The sequence below is a fragment of the Pimephales promelas genome, chromosome 18 (genome assembly GCF_988280905.1).
Source record: "Pimephales promelas chromosome 18, fPimPro1.hap1.1, whole genome shotgun sequence".
Classification (NCBI taxonomy): Eukaryota; Metazoa; Chordata; class Actinopteri; order Cypriniformes; family Leuciscidae; genus Pimephales; species Pimephales promelas.
Window position 1 is genome coordinate 8,367,164 of NC_142786.1, and position 16,590 is coordinate 8,383,753.

The following is a 16,590-nucleotide window of genomic DNA, read 5'->3' on the forward strand; positions in this document are numbered from 1 at the left end:
TCAATAATATATTAGTGGGTTGTCATAGAATTACTTAATATTAAATCAATCAATCAATAGTAGCCTAGCATACGCACTAGTTTTCAAGACTACATGTTAAAACAGCTTGCCACAGCACACCTCAAACGAAGAACAGGGGGTGGATGTAGGATGTATCATAGGTAACTCTGCAGCTCCATAAAACATCTGGAATTCACTGTTGATATATTGAGGCTGCATTCATGTTCTGCAACAGAACAAAAACGGACTCATTTCAAACAAGTCAGAAAAATCGGAACAAGTCAGACAATTAGGCTATCGGAACATTAGTTAAGGTGATCGTAACATTTCAGGCAAGAATTACAGTGGACTAAGCTATGGAGTCTGGACATAGACTGTTCTAACGCGATTTTGAAACAGACGTTTTGAATCAGATGGCAAGGAACGCATTGTAAGATGGAACAATACGCATGACAATAGCACAAAATAAATCCGTTGTATATAATTTGGTATGCATGACTTATTGCTATTGTTTATTGTCGAGTGCAAAGAGTGACAGGCAATTTTCATTCCTGTCTCGTGCCGAATTTCATTCTCAATGTTAATGTAAGTGGGCCATCTAGTGGAGGTATCATGTAACTGTAAAAATAAAATAAATAAAAACAGACACAAACGTAGAAATATTGTTACATGAAAATTATTTTCGGAATTAATAACTACTAAATAATATATAATTTCACGGTAACACTTTACAATAAGGTTTATTAGTTAACATTAGTAAATATCAACTATAACATGAATTAACAATGAGCATATAGTCTACATTTGTTACAGTAGGCTATTCATCTTTGTTAATGTTATTAATAAAAATACAACTGTTCATTTGTTTGTTCATGTTAGTTCACAGTTAACAAAAACAACCTTTGACTTTAATAACTTATTAGTAGGCTAAATGTTTCAAAATCACGTTAACTAAGATTAATAAATGCGAAGTAGGCCTATTGTTCAATCTTAGTTCATTAACAAAGGTAGTAAACTAATGTTAAATAATGAATTAAAATAATATAGGCTTACAATAAATAGGCCTACAGAAAAAAAAAACTAGAGAAAGAGAAGGTCAATAATGACTCGTTATGTATCACATAAAGAAATGTGGCTTTTCTGTCAAATTTAAAGAAACTTAATTAGGTGCATCTACTCTAACCCCATTAGTAACTATATCTCTTTTGTCTTCTTTATTTTCCTCACCTCTCTTGTTCATTGAGGTTCTTTCTCATCCTGTGTGGTGAGCAAGTCACGACGTCACATGACTCCTCAACTGCCTCTTCTCTCTCTCACCCCAACACACTCACTGTGCTAAGACATAAATAAACGTGCACATATATACAGATTGACAGAATTTGTGATGAACATAGAAGAGATTTTTAAACAAGACGATTTAGTGTTCTGTTGACAGACATCCATCAACCTAAAAAAATCATAACACAGTAAAATGAGTAGTTTTAAGAGGAGCTCCACTTTTAGACATCAATTTGATATTAGCCTAATATTAATAGATATCTTTTCAAAGATACACATCTTTTCAATTGGATTGGTTCTGAAGAATTTGGTAATTGTGTGCTGGTAGTTCAAATGAGTAAAAATAAATAAATTCTGGCATATTGCATGCATGGCAGCTTTTTAAAAATCAATGTAATTTTGGTCCGGTTGTTTATTTAAGCTTTAGCTGTATATTTCACATCTGCACGCAATCACAAACAGTTGCAGTTTACCATTGGTTATGTGCTCATGACCTTTTATTTGCCGCTTTCTTTCTCTCTTTCACACACATGCATTTAAACAGGATGAGGCAGAAACACCCATGATCTGATACGAAGAGGTACATTTACATCCTGCGCTTCAGCATGGACTTTGACTACCAAAAAATTAAAGGTCAGCTATTTCTCACCAGTTTTTGAACTTACATATTTATTCTTTCAGGTAGAAATTGACCGTTTTAGTATAGAAATAACAAAACACAATCCTAGTTTTGAGATGTTGTGTTTACGTGTATACTGACGTTACTAGAAACAACTGTTATTTTGTGAAGGTTATACATTTGCATTTGATCATTTTGTGAAGTTAAACATACTTTTGATTCCACTTTATTTTAAGGTGTCTTTTCTACACTGTAATTAAGTACTGAATATTAAGTAAATCCATACTTACTATATAGGCTTAGGATTTGGTTTGGTTTGGTTTAGTTGCATGCAATTATGCATAATGTATTGTTATTAGTGGAACATGTTTTATGATCAGAATGAAGCTATATGGTGCTCAGGCTGTGCATGTGCAGCTTATTCTATTTTAATGTGTTGATATAGTTTAAAGGCAATCCAGCATTAATATAGAATTGCAACAAAAAAAGCTTGTACAAAACATCAACACAAATCTACATAATAAACCTATCCTCAATAATTCTCAGACACATCAACTGATTCTGACTGTTGCATAAATCTTTCAACGGCATTAGTGTTACGGAGCATGTGATATTTGCAACATTATTACTTTTGCTGATTTGTTTGATGTCTATGAGTTCTACAGATATGCATGTTGGTGACGTGCATGTTAAAAAGTGACATTTCCGTTTGAAGGCTTTATTTTGAGCCTGACTGTAGTGTGATTCTAACTGTTAACTTTTTAAGCTCACACACTGACATCTGTTATTTAGATACTAAAATCTACAAGTTAATATTAAAAAATCTGAATCCATTTACGGATAAATAGATTTGAAAGGAAATTCAAATCAGCAGCAGACCGAAGGCTTTATTATTGTTATTATATCGTAACTGTTTACTTTCACATATTTTCCCCTCTAAAACAGTAAATAATAACAAATAAATGATTATTACAGGTCTACTACTTTGAAATTTAGTTTTTAGCAACGTAAATTTCAATTTTTATGTCAATGTAGTATCGCACATAAATATCGCATGGGAATACAATAAATGTAGGCCTACACTTCTTGTTTTTAATCCATGTTAATACATGTTATTGCTTGCCATTCACGTCCAAAATAGTCTTTAAGAGGAGGAATCATTTACAAAAGTAGGCTAGTACATTATGCCATCTTTCAGTGACGAGTTTTTCACGCCAAGAGTTAAATAGGGGAGCGTTCTTTAATCCAAACATGAATGGAATGGCGAGCACTGCAGCATAGCCTACAACATTATGGATATTATTTTTGTTTCCATTACACAATTGTTTACACTATAGGATACACAGTCTATGATCCAGGAGCACTTTAATCCCAAACGATTTTTCAATTTCCTGAATAACCGAAGACCAGAATGATGCAATTAGAGGACATATTGCCATATTATAAATATGTATCCACAAATATTGTATTTCATATAATTTGTTTGATTTAGTAATTTGTCTAGCATGTTCTAATACTTTGCCCCATATCTATTCTTCCAGTGTAACACCAAAGTCAAGTTCCCAACTTTGTTTAATATTTATTAAACCTCTAGCCTATTATTTGCTGAAACTTGCTCATAAATATATGTCATAGTTTTACTTTTCAATGCAGCTGCTTCAATGCAATGCTATCAAGCGCATTTGTTTTCCCACCTTGTTTATAGTATTCAATAGAAGATAACTTCTCATTTGTAAATATCGAAAGAAGTGGATAGTGATAATAATTTTAACAAATTCAGTTTGTTCATCTTTTTTATTTACTGTTTTTAAATACTGTCTGCTTTAATGACCAAACTGCCCTTATTTTGTGTGACAATGAGTGTGTTTATTGCTGTACAGATGCTGAATCTCAGCAGAGAGAAGAGCGACTGAGCGCTTTTTCTGTCCATCACCCAATACCAAAGCCACGTCCATCTGTAGCTCCAGAGAACAATCCCACAACCAAGAAACCTCCAGTAAAACCCCGGCGGAGCATAAAGGGTCGTCCCGCAGCACAACAAGAGGCTGAGCAATTACACCAGGGCCAGCAGAAGGAAAATGAGGTGAATGTCAAGTCATAGATATGTAGATATGACTTAAAAAGTTTGAAAAGCCCTGTTCCATGAAATAGCTTTAAACAAAATCACAATATTGAATTGAAATAATGCTTAACATATTAAAATACCCATAGTACCTCTCATTTATACATTAATATAATATACATTTTCTGAGATGCATTTGAAAAAAACATTTGGGGTTTGCAAAAACCTTCCAATGCCCTCAAAGATAAAATATGCATACGCTACAATTTCCTCAAAACAAGATGACTTCTGTCAGCGGTTCTGCTGCCCTACATTATCTCTCTCAAGAGCCTTTTGAAGCAAAGAAATAATCACCTGGTCAGTACAGCAACAAGGTCAAAACCAACGCTTTTAAGTTTTAGGCCAAATACATTATATACAATATTTTAAGTAGTCTCAAATAATTGATGAAAAATAACTGGTTAGATTTCTTGTGGTGTTTAAAGAAGTAGTTCATTTTTTAAAAACAACTTTTGCTGATAATTTACTCACCCCCATGTCATCCAAGATGTCCATGTCTTTCTTTCTTCAGTCGAAAAGAAATTAAGGTTTTTGATGAAAAAGTTCCAGGATTTTCTCCACATAATGGACTTCATTGAGGACCAAATGGTTCAAGGTCAAAATGACAGTTTCAGTGCAGCTTCAAAGGGCTTTAAACGATACCAGACGATGAATAAGGGTCGCATCTAGCGAAATGATCGGTCTTATTTATTTTCGAAATGACCAATCGTTTCGCTAGATAAGACCCTTATTCATCGTCTGGTTTCGCACTGAAACTCTCATTTCGACCTTGAACCATTTGGTTCCCAATGAAGTCCATTATATAGAGAAAATCCTGTAATGTTTTCATCAAAAACCTTAATTTCTTTTCAACTGAAGAAAGACATGGACATCTTGGATGACATGGGGTTGAGTAAATTATCAGCAAAAGTTTTTTTTTAAGTGAACTACTCCTTTAACGTCTATCGTGCGCTGTCGACAAGAATGTTTGCTTTAATAACAGAGCCATATGGCCTGTAAATATTATTTGCATATATTCTATATTGGTTCTATATTGTACCTCAAAGGTTTCTGTCAGGATCTTCATATTATAGAACCTTTAGGGGTTCCCATCATGTGGTGATTTTATGGATTATTTTTAATTAGATAATTCATTTGGTTACATTTTATGAATTAAACAGCTCGTAAACCCACGTTATCACTATTGAAACAATCTGTTAAACGTAAAAGTTTCATGCAATTATTTATGACATTGTATAACCTTTTTGAGTCAAGAACCCTATGGGTTCTACGTATATATAGCCTTTTGAGTCTAGGTACATGTGAAATGGTTTGACATTTAAATGACATCATACTTGTATTTTCTCTGTTAAAGCCGACAGTGAAGCGAATAGACCCTGCTCTGGTTTTGGGTCCCGTGGGGCCCCTGGAGGCCCTGACTTCATCTCTGCGAGCTCACACTCTGCTGTGGTTCGAAAGGACGCAGCTGCCTCGACTGCACACACCCGGACAGCCTCTCCCATGCTGGCTCCACGGTTTCGCTACACGCAGGTTACTACACCCACATCAAAATATTCTGTCAAAAACATTACAGAAAAAAACAGGTGCACAAGCAAAGTTGCACGCGTACAGGTGTGAAACAGTGTCAAACACATATTTTTGGGTTTAGATTTTCACACAACCTGCCATTCTCACTCTCTCAGGGAAGCGGAGCAGCTGCTGGAGGATAAGCCGCAAGGCTGTTTCCTGTTAAGGCTCAGCGAGTCAAAGATAGGCTTTGTGTTGTCTTACAGGTAGGCCTACTTTAACTCATACGGTTGGTTGCCTGATACGTATTTTGGAAAATGAAAACCATTCTTAAAATGTCATTCTCAAGGCCTGTTTACACTAAAAATAGTAACTACTAAGAGAACTAAATCAATAACTAACCTATATTACATCACATACCACATTCCCTATTAGAACAATTATCAAAACTTTATAGTTGTAGTTATATATGTCCTTGGTGTGATTGGGCCTTAATGATGTGGATTTAAAAGTAGTTAAATAAACATATAGTAAATATTGAGTAACTTACATTTTGGATGTTGTCGTTTACATTGTCGATTTTTGCTCTGCTAATTAAAATAGTTCTAAACAAAGCAAAAATCAGCATCAACCATTGTGAAACACATAGTGGTGGTTTGTTCCTTAAAGGGGTGGTAAAGTATGATTTCACTTTTCTAACTTTAGTTAGCGCGTACTGTTGCTGTTTGAAAGTTTAAAGCAAAGGAAGATATTTGCTTTTAAAGAAAAGGACTGATAGTGACTACACAACATTCCTCCTGGGTTAGTGACATCACCAACCCAAAAATATACATAAACCCCGCCCCCGGGAACACGCAGTCCATGTTGAGAAGAGGAAGAGTGGTTGTATAAGAGTACATTTATGAGTCAGCTCAAACTTTAGCATCCATTTTTTCACATACAATTGAAAGTCACTCTGTGTGCATCTCACAACAGTTCCTATACAAGCAATTTATACATTACCATGACAGAATATACTAATCGAAGATAGTTAACTCCACATCAGCAACATAAATTCATCAACTAACCATTCAGAGACGTCCTGTTGCATTATACATGTTGTCACTTCTTCTTGAGTCTCTCCATCTTTGACTGACTCCATTAACATTAAAGGGAGAACATTTTCTGTCATTTTTTAGGCTCTATGCACGGCAGTATTTCCGGTGAAGCATTAGGGATGCTCGATAACTTCCGCCGATCATAGAGTCCAATGCAATACCGAGAATTTATATTGAATTTTATACTCCATGGTTATACTAATGAAACGTTAGTCACAAAAACAGATAAAACAGACACCCCTCGTTGTGTTTATGCTTCTTTTTAAAATTATATTAAATAAACATAACTATATATAAAATTACATCTAAACGTATGTACGTTTCGTTTCAAAGACTGGAGGACAGTAAATATTGAAGACTCTGCCATAATCCCGTTTTCTCCGGTTTTCCTCCTCTTTAATCTACACAACCGGAAATGGACGAGCATCCTTACATCAAATGCGGAACTTATGCGTGCATATAGCCCATTACCAGGAACTATTAGTTCTTTTTGTGAATTGGAATATGTGCAAAGGATTGTGGGTATGAAGAATAGACTTGCTGCATTCTTTAAATTTAGCTTAAATGAAGAATACGAAACAAAGGCTGCCTTCCAAGGATCCTCCAAATTTAGATGACGGAAGTCGAGATACCGTATGCAGCCTTATTCGGACAAAGCACCATTGTTTTGTTCCAGCAAGAGATCAGTGAATGAATGAATCAGGTCGAGTCAATGATTCAAACGACTCATAACAGTTCTCTGGTGTGAATGTAAGCTAACAAAAAAGAAAAATGTCAGTTGTTGTGTACAGCATATCATCTGCTCACACTTCCATTTTTCTGAGTATTTTTTGGAATGGCCATAGAGTGCCGAAGTTATCACGTCACTTTGTAGGCCAAGACGCGGAAGTGAGTTAGCATTTTAGCTTTTTTTTTAGCGGGTTTTTGCTAAATCGCCTGAAAAAAGGTCTGTGGTGAACAAAGGCTCTAAATATTTTCACGTTTGGACCTATGACATAAAGCATAGCAGTTATAACCTGCTTGTGTTTTTTTTTTAAACTTTATTGTGTCTGCTTGTGTTTTTTTAAACTTTATATAGGCTTCAAAATGTATACATTTTGGATTAACTTTTAAAGTTTTATCTTGATAGACAAAACGTGTAATGGTCACATCTCTTTGTTGAACACAGATCTTATTTTTTGCCATTTTCCAAAAGTCTATGCGGAAAATGCTGCACGCATAGCTTTGCGATCGAGGGAACCCCTGCGACGCTAACTTCTGAGTTGTCCTACAAAGTGACATCATCACTTCAGCACTCTATTGGATACTTTTTTTCAATACTTTATCTGTCATTTTTTTCCTTTAAAAAAACTAGAAAATTCGTCAAATTAAATTTCTTGCATGAAGTCGTTCGTTTTAAAAACACTACTAAGAAATTTTGTTATACTTGTTGTTGTCAATGTTTTGTTATCAATGACATTTGAGGCCAATTCACATTGTAGACAGATGCCGATCAACAGCAACAAACACTTTGTTTTGTTTTGTCAGATCAGTTCGGAGCCCTCCCCCAGACAGCATGCCAAATACGCATTAAACGTTACTCCTTCTAATTAAGTGTGAACTTGTGAAATACAGTACATTTTGGTGTCATTGTATCTGTATGGAGTATTTGCAACATATATAATCTCAGTGAGTCACTAACAAATTGATTTAATCTCCAGAGGAGAGGACAGATGTCGTCATTTTATCATTGAAGAGGAGGAGAGTGGAGCATCTGGTAGTGTATTTCTAATTGCTGGAGAGAAAAGCCATCATAGAAGCCTGGACAGCCTAATCAGCTACTACACCCATAATCATGTGGGACCCTTTAATGAGGTGTTGACTGTACCTTGTACGCAGGTATACACACCCTTTTACGATTTAATACAGAGAGGGGGTAATTAATTTGATTTTTTTTTCTGTAATCTCACTTCATGTACTGTCTTTTTTGTTATCTAGAATAGTGGTGGCTTTAAGGAAATGAATAGGTGGAAGGTGAAGGAAAGGGAAGCAGAGAGAAATGGAAAAGAAACAGATCAAGAGGAGCTGACAAAACTGCCCATGGCCATCGGTCCAGCTGTTCCACTACCCACAAACCCCTGCAATCAGCTCACTTCTGCTACAGGAGAGACTGTGCAGTATGCAGCCGTGAGAAAACCAGTTAAAAAGAGCTACTCGTTGCCAGAGTGCAACTGTGGACCTGACACAGCGCCTCCTAGCTTAGAAGTGAGTAATTGCTGACAATGAAAAACTTTTTTTCTTTTACATTTCTTAGAAAAAACTGATATAATGATAACTGCAGAATGATACAAGTAAAAAATAAATAAATAGTAACAATAATTTTAAAAAGCCAACAGACTTAATTTAAACTTATCTGAGGACATGAATATCATCAAAAAATTGTGATCATTTGTCAATTAAGCAACTTGTTTGGGCTAATAGGCCAATCACCTTACACACCGCCTTGTACCCTAGCAACCACCCAAAACACCATAGAGACAACATAACAACAAACTACAAATTGCTCCTTAGTGCTTACCTTATCAACCACATAGAAACGCCCAGGCAACCATAAGGTGGAGAGTTTTGCCTGGCAAATAGAGCTGGATTTAAAAAAATTGCGACCTTCATTTGAACCATATTTAAATATGTAATACTATAATATACTATAATATATGACTGTGAATGTATGGTGAAATGAAGTCAAGAAAATGTCTGGAGTAAACAAACACCCAACTCCACCAGTGTATTAGTCTGAATTATGAACAAATTATTCTTATCGATTCTTATCTTGTCACTTTTTTATTTTTTATTTGCATAGACATGAAAATCCAAACTTAAATGGTTATGGTTCTAATTCAAGAATGCTTTGGAATATATTTCTAAATTTATTGTTTTGTTTCATATTCCTATGTTTTGTTTTAAAGAAGGCATTTGATAAATGATTGTAGAATTGAAATAGATTATGAAAGTGAAATAGAAAAAAGTTATAGAAGCCTGAGTTCATGAAAATGTACCAAGTAAAAATATAATTATAAATATTTAATACAAATATATGTATATTTTGCATATATATTTAAAAAAAAATAATAATATATATATATATATAGTTCCTATGACTTTTTCCATTTGTAACTTTTAAAAGTGTTTAATGGGAAAGATATTATATTATACACTAACAGATCACACTATTTATTTTCCCTCTGCTAGAATGGCAGTTCTGAGCTTGCTGAAAGACCCTCAGATGATCAAGCTCCTCCTGTGGATGCCCCATATGCCCGAGTTAAGAAACCCCCTAGAGCAGTATCAGAAAATACCTCCAACTTCAGTGCCCACCCTCACCCAGACCAACAGGGAGCGACAGCTGCTTTTACCTCTTCATCCATCCCAAGCTTCGACACAACAGCAGCAGACAATAAGTACTGGCAAATGGAGCCCTTGCACACCTATGAGGAAACGCCACACATACGCAGCCGTCCTGAGGAGATTGACTGTTACGCCATGGGGTTTAGGAGGCAGGTGGAAGGAGACGTAGGTAAGAATGAGAAAAACAGGCATCAAAACTCACCCAAGACTTGCTAATTTTAATCATTTCCTGTTACATAGTTCATACTTAAAGAATGATTTGAACTAGTCTGGTTACACAAGAAACACACACTTAATAGAGTCAGTGAAATAATATACAGTAAGCATATAAAGATATATAAAACTTATTTGGTACATTGTTTCCTTTCCTTAGCGAACCTTCCAAAAAATCATCTGTATTCAGAGGTGAACATTAAGGGCGCCCAAGAAGGCGGCGCTGTACCAAGACCCGGGCCTAGTCTTCCTCTTAGACCACCCCCAAGATCTCCTCATGATCTTTTGCGACCAGAGATAACTGGGCAGGTAAAGTAATGTGCAATATTCTGTATAGTAGTGTTGTCTATTATAAAAATGATCAAATTTGTCATTTTTTCCTCAGAGTTTTAGCGTGTCCCCACTAATGGCTCAGACCCAGCACCCTGGTTTCCATCATTCAGAACAGCCACGTCTGGATGAGTCCTCCAGCTCGATTTATGAGCAGATTCCACTGAGACCTACAAGCTCTAAACCATCTCCATCACTGCCTTCACCAATCCACAAACGCTGACCTAATGGTTGGATAGACCTCTAAACTCACCAAAGGAGCATTTAGTTCACAGACTTGACAAAATAAATGTAAAAAACAGCTTAGTGATAAACATTAGGATGGCATGCATATCTGTACCAATTACTTATAACTTGTATATACATTTATAACTTAACTTATATATAACTGCAGGTTTGTGAATACAGACCTCCCTGTGGAGGTCTTAGCCATGATCTGTGAAAATCAAGGGATTTGTCATTTAACTTCCTGATTCAATGAAAATATATCCAGATTCAGTCACTCATTCAAAGATTTAAAAACACAGCAGATATTTTATTTTTAATTAAACAATTCAGATTACTTTCTACGGTTTTTGTTTGTTTCTTATGAATTCATATGGATTGCAGTCCTCTAGTCATTTGTAATCAACCCAATGTTTGATGATAGCCTCAAGTGCGTTTGCTAAAATCTTTTGACCAATGATAAGAAGTGACCAGACACAACAGCATCTGTAAAACCTTTTATTTCCCCAAACTCGCCCTACACCGATCACGAAGGGCTGTACAGATCCATTGAGCATCTGAGAATCATTACAAATAAAACAAAACAAGATTGAGCACCTGAGGCCGCCATGCAATGGCCGTTTTAACGTCAAAAGCAAATGTCAATGATCCTACTTTATGCTTCTGTCCCCAATCTGATGAAGAACATTACTTAAAAACAGATTAAATCATTGACCATTTACCCCAATATGGGTAATTAAATGTATTCAAAAACATTTTAAGCCCACCATAATTCTCAACACCCCCCTCCCTCCACACTCAGACAATGATCCCTGATCTGTTTTTGTCCTGTAATTGATATCTCAGTTCTTTTTGCTCTTAGGTGAGTCGTACTTCCTTTTGCTGGAGTACCACAGGAGCAGAGGAATGCCAATTGAGGGAAGGGTCATGACACCAAAAGCTGCCCAGTCCAACTATTAGATAGAAGAAAAAAATAAAAAAAAGTTTTACACTTAAATTTCATTACAGGACAGGATACATTTACAGCCACTTTACTCCATTTTCCATATTAAAGTATTGATGAATTACTTACGTAATGTGGAGAAAAGCGTCTGTCAAACTCTCTCTGGGCGAGAATGCCTCCCTGACCCGGAGCACTAGTGTAACCAACCTGAGAGATGTGAAGAATGAGAAAGACTTACTTAACAAGCAGTAACTTGAATACAACATAATGCACATTTTTAAATAGTGCAATTCTCTCATTCTCTCTTAATTTATTACATTAAATATTACGTTCTGATGGACCTAATTTACTGTGATCAGAATAAAATCAATGGTCAGATTATTAAAGGGGCTATGTGTAGGTTTACTTAATCTTTAAGATAGTAAGATAGCAAACCATAAAGAATGACACCTTGACTGTCCACCACAGTTGCCTCTATCAGCCTGTAGGCTCAATTGCGTGGGGAGGAATCGGTTCTGAATTGGCTTGAAAATTCACAAAATGTGACGTCATGTGCGTTCTCGTCTACTTGGGCTTACAACCGTACGGCAGACATTAGTAAGCAGCGGCAATCACTAGCAGCAGTGTTTCAAAAAAGCATCACTGACTTGCATATGAAAGGTATCGGAGGACTCCACTTACCACAACCTGTCCACCTTCTTGTGCCAGGTAACTCACTGAGGCAGAGGTGAAGTTGAAGTATCCAGCTTTCAGTGGCCGCAGAACCACTGTGTGAGAAACATTACTGGCACTATAGAGAGAGTTAGGGAACAATCTGCAAAAGTAAATGAAGCATACTGACAGTCTGTGACAGTTCTGATGATGTTAAGTGCTATCAGTAAAGACAGAAGTGATTGATTAAAGGTTTAATAAATTACTAACAGAGTGTGAAGTACTCAACGCACCAAAACAGAGTGAAAAATTTGTGAAATCTTATATACACATTTTTTATATTAAAATGTTACAGATCTACACAGAATGAGTGTGTATTATATATAGACCATTTCACAAGATGTAAACAACACTGGTCCAGAAGCACTTCCTGTTTCAGTTTTTTAACACTACATAAAAGCTGGGAAAAAATACAACCAACAGAACATTTAAAACTGAATCAAAAATTTAAACAAACATCTTTAAGATGTTTTCTTTACATGTGAAATAAAGAAAACGGTTACAAACTGAAACAGGAAGTGCTTCTGGGCCAGTGTTGTTTACATCTTTTGAAATGGTCTATAGTGAGGGAAATAATTAATTGATCCCCTGCTGATTTTCTAAGTTTACCTACTTACAAAGAATTGAAGGGTCTATCATTTTTTTTGAAGTATTTAATCCCAAAGCAAAACATAATTTAGTACTTGGTGGAGAAACCCTTGTTGGCAAACACAGAGGTAAGACATTTCTTGTCTCAGGAAGGATTTTGGTTCATTTCTCTTTACAAATCCTCTCTAAATCCTTAAGGTTTCTTGGCTGTTGCTTTGCAACTCGAAGTTTCAGCAGGATTAAGGTCTGGAGTCCGGCTAGGTCACTCCAAAACCTTTATGTGCTGCTTCCTGAGGCACTCCTTTGTTGCCTTGGCGGTATGTTTTGGGTCATTTCATGCTGGAAGTACCATCCACGACCCATCTTCAGTGTGCTGACTGAAGGAAGGAGGTTCTAGTTCAAGATTTGATGGTACATGGCCCAGTCCATCAGCCCTTGAATACGATGAAGGAGTCCTGTACCCAGCAGAGAAACATCCCCAGAACATAATGTTTCCACCTCCATGCTTGCCCTCAGGGATGGTGCTTTTGGGGTCATAGTCAGCATTTATTTTCCTCCAAAAACAACAAGTTGAGACCAGAATAGAGCTCTTTGGCATCATTGGACCAATGCACTTCCTCCCAAGCCTTCTCTGAATCATTAGATGTTCATTGGCAAACTTCAGACGGGCTTGTACATGTGGCTTCTTGAGCTGGTGACCCAATTGCGATGTAGTGTTACCGATTGTTTGCTTGGTGACTGTGGTCCCAACTGCCTTGAGATCATTAACAAGCTCCTCCTGTGTAGTCCTGAGGTGATCCCTCACCTTTCTCATTATCAGATCTTGCATGGAGCTCCAAGACTGAGGGCGATTGATGGTTATTTTGTATTTCTTCCATTTCCGAATAATGGTATCAACAAGTCTCCTCCTCACCAAGCTTCTTGCTGATGATCTTGTAGCCAAAGAGCCTTTTGCAGGTCTCCAATCGTGTCCCTGATGTCCTTCGACAGCTCTTTGGTCTTGCCTATGGTGGTGGAGAGGATGGAATTCTTGCTGTTTGGTAGGGGATCCAAATTTCACTCAAATGCTAATCAATTTGCAACCTTTATATAATTCAGTTTTCTGGAGTTTATGGTTGATATTCTGTCTTTATCAATTAAAATAAACCTACCATAAAAAATTTTTTTTAGACCCTTAATTTCTTTGTAAATGGGCATACTTACAAAATCAGCAGGGGATCAAATAATGATTTCCCCCCCACTGTATATCAGTGTGTGTTTGTGTATGTGTATATATATATATACAAGTTGATTTTAGGAGGAGGATACGGAGCAATTCGATCCCATTTCACATTCAGCATTCCTGAGACAATGCCAAAATCTTCAGGGGGGAAAGAATCATCTGACAACTCCACCTCCAGGGCAGCACTAGGCAAAAGAACAAAAATTAATCCAATACAATAAACTAGATTATAAATCATTCTATTAGTAAACACAATCTGTTGAAAATGATGTGCTTAACTTCAGAGAGAAACAGGACAATACCTGGTGCCCACATTGTAGATGCTGTACTGCAGGGTAAGGTCTCTTCCTTCTACAGCGTATCGGTTCAACAGGGACTTGGAGGCCAAAAGACGAGCCCCTTCTTCCCCTGCCACCAGACTCACCGCAGCAACCAGAGCAAATATACACAGCAGCCTCATCTGTGGGGGAAATGGAATATTTCATATTTGTTACAACAAAAATGCTACCTCTAACGCAAAATACTACGTCTGTGTGAAGTGGGGAATTGAGAAACAGGACAATTTAAAAGAATGAAGTCAATTGTTAATAAACATAAATTTATACTCAGTCTTACAGTTGGATGAGCTGTAATATATAGTGTAACGTTAGTCTATGAGAGGCAGCATCACCATGCAAGGAACGATGAAGGAAATTTCCCAAATAAAAGGCAGATGTTGTCAAAAATCGGCTGCATAATACAGAGACCTGTTCATAAATATATGACATCTTTTAAAACTGACATTTAATATTTTTAAAATACAGACAGTTCATTTTGTATGCTTACGTGTACAACACCAGTCACACAACATCCCCTTCAAACTACTGAATTTTAGCGTCATTACTGTACTGAAGTTACGCGGCTAAATGTATGTAATGCACTAGAATAAAACTATTAAATTAATAAAATGATGAAATTCTTAGTTATTCATTTAAACAAGGTGACAAACTGTGATTACGTGTACTTCGCATTCGTCTAAAGACTATTAACGTAATACAGACAACGTTTTAGTTACTGCTTACTTATGAAAACGCTTTGGTCTGTGATTGTATTTGTATATTAGTCTTATCAGAATATACATGTTTTTTTTTATATATACAAGTTTAAAATTTAGCAGCCACTTTACCTTCGCCCGCTGGTTTGAAGCTCAAAATCACGAAGACAGTTCAACGCACGCGCAGATGATTTTAGTCTTCCGCTAGCATGACGTGTCCACTGTGTGTACGGATACACGCTGAATCACACAGCGCCGCCTATTGCTTCGGGTGGAACTTTGCAAGAGTTGAAACAAGATAAGCAAAAAATCGGTAGCGACAAAGACAATTTTTTTTTATTTTTTTTATCAGTAACATTCTTATTCTGGTAAAATATTATATACACAAATCTAGATATCTGAAAGTGGAAAGTAAGTTTATCACATGAGCTTCTTTCATATACAAATTCCCTTAAAATGATGAAAAGTGAAAATGCAAAAAAACATTAAGACTTATTCTTTTACATTTTGTTTTATTTGCTTATTTCATTGTTTCTTCCTTTATGTAATGCACTTTTGCACCTGATCATACTGTCCTACTGTTTGTTGCCATGTTGTTTTACACAATTGTTAAAAAAAACATAGAAGCAAAAAAATAAAATAATAATATATATGAAATCACAAAACATTACCTATATTAATACTTAAATCATAATAAAGTAAAAGGGAAAAATAAAGGGAAAAAAATATAAATGTAGCCTATAAAACATTTGCATTTAACTGTTTGTGCATACAATAGGCTAGATACATTTGTGTGAACACCATTACATTACCATTACAGGGTCAAGATATATACCCAAACTAAATATATGAATAGCCTATAGAGAAATTCGTTCTCAAACAAACAATCTATCAAAATCTCCAGATTTAGGAAACATTCGAACATAAATCAAAACAACAAGTAAAGGTTCTTTCAAACCAGACTTAACAAAAGTCAATCTTGGAACAAACAAAATAAAACTTTTTCCCCATTCTCATGATCTCTTTGGCCAGCTGAGAGTGGCATATTCTGAACCGATCCGAAGCAATGATGATGAAAAAATCATAGCGTTCAAACTGAACCAGTTCAAGATACTTGTCGGCTTTGAAGTTTGGTGTTCCAATACCAGGAAGGTCCCACACCTTCACATTTTTGTATTGGGGTGAAGGTAATCTTTAGACTCCATAGTGGTTTCTACTGGGCCAGTTTTAGCAGAGCCTTCATCTTCATCTCCTAAACCCCTGAATGCATTGACAAACGTGGACTTTCCAGAACCTGACTCTCCCGTCACACCAATATT

General features: G+C 36.1%; 2 protein-coding genes across 2 annotated transcripts; one reads left to right on the top strand and one right to left on the bottom strand.

The window, feature by feature from the left end:
• The first annotated feature begins 1,802 nt into the window (after window positions 1-1,802).
• Window positions 1,803-11,116, top strand: LOC120483496 (uncharacterized). The gene is made up of 9 exons (XM_039678548.2): window positions 1,803-1,911; window positions 3,778-3,980; window positions 5,374-5,549; window positions 5,702-5,791; window positions 8,323-8,500; window positions 8,600-8,866; window positions 9,851-10,175; window positions 10,380-10,528; window positions 10,605-11,116. The coding sequence occupies exons 1-9, from the start codon at window positions 1,884-1,886 to the stop codon at window positions 10,770-10,772; spliced, it is 1,584 nt and encodes a 527-aa protein (XP_039534482.2). The 5' UTR covers window positions 1,803-1,883; the 3' UTR covers window positions 10,773-11,116.
• Window positions 11,117-11,258: 142 nt separating this feature from the next.
• On the bottom strand, window positions 11,259-15,536 carry ssr2 (signal sequence receptor, beta). The gene is made up of 6 exons (XM_039678553.2): window positions 15,404-15,536; window positions 14,541-14,698; window positions 14,325-14,423; window positions 12,399-12,507; window positions 11,847-11,924; window positions 11,259-11,727 (listed from the first exon to the last, which is right to left on the bottom strand). Exons 2-6 carry the CDS (start codon window positions 14,696-14,698, stop codon window positions 11,617-11,619), a joined length of 555 nt encoding a protein of 184 aa, XP_039534487.1. The 5' UTR covers window positions 15,404-15,536; the 3' UTR covers window positions 11,259-11,616.
• Window positions 15,537-16,590: the final 1,054 nt, after the last annotated feature.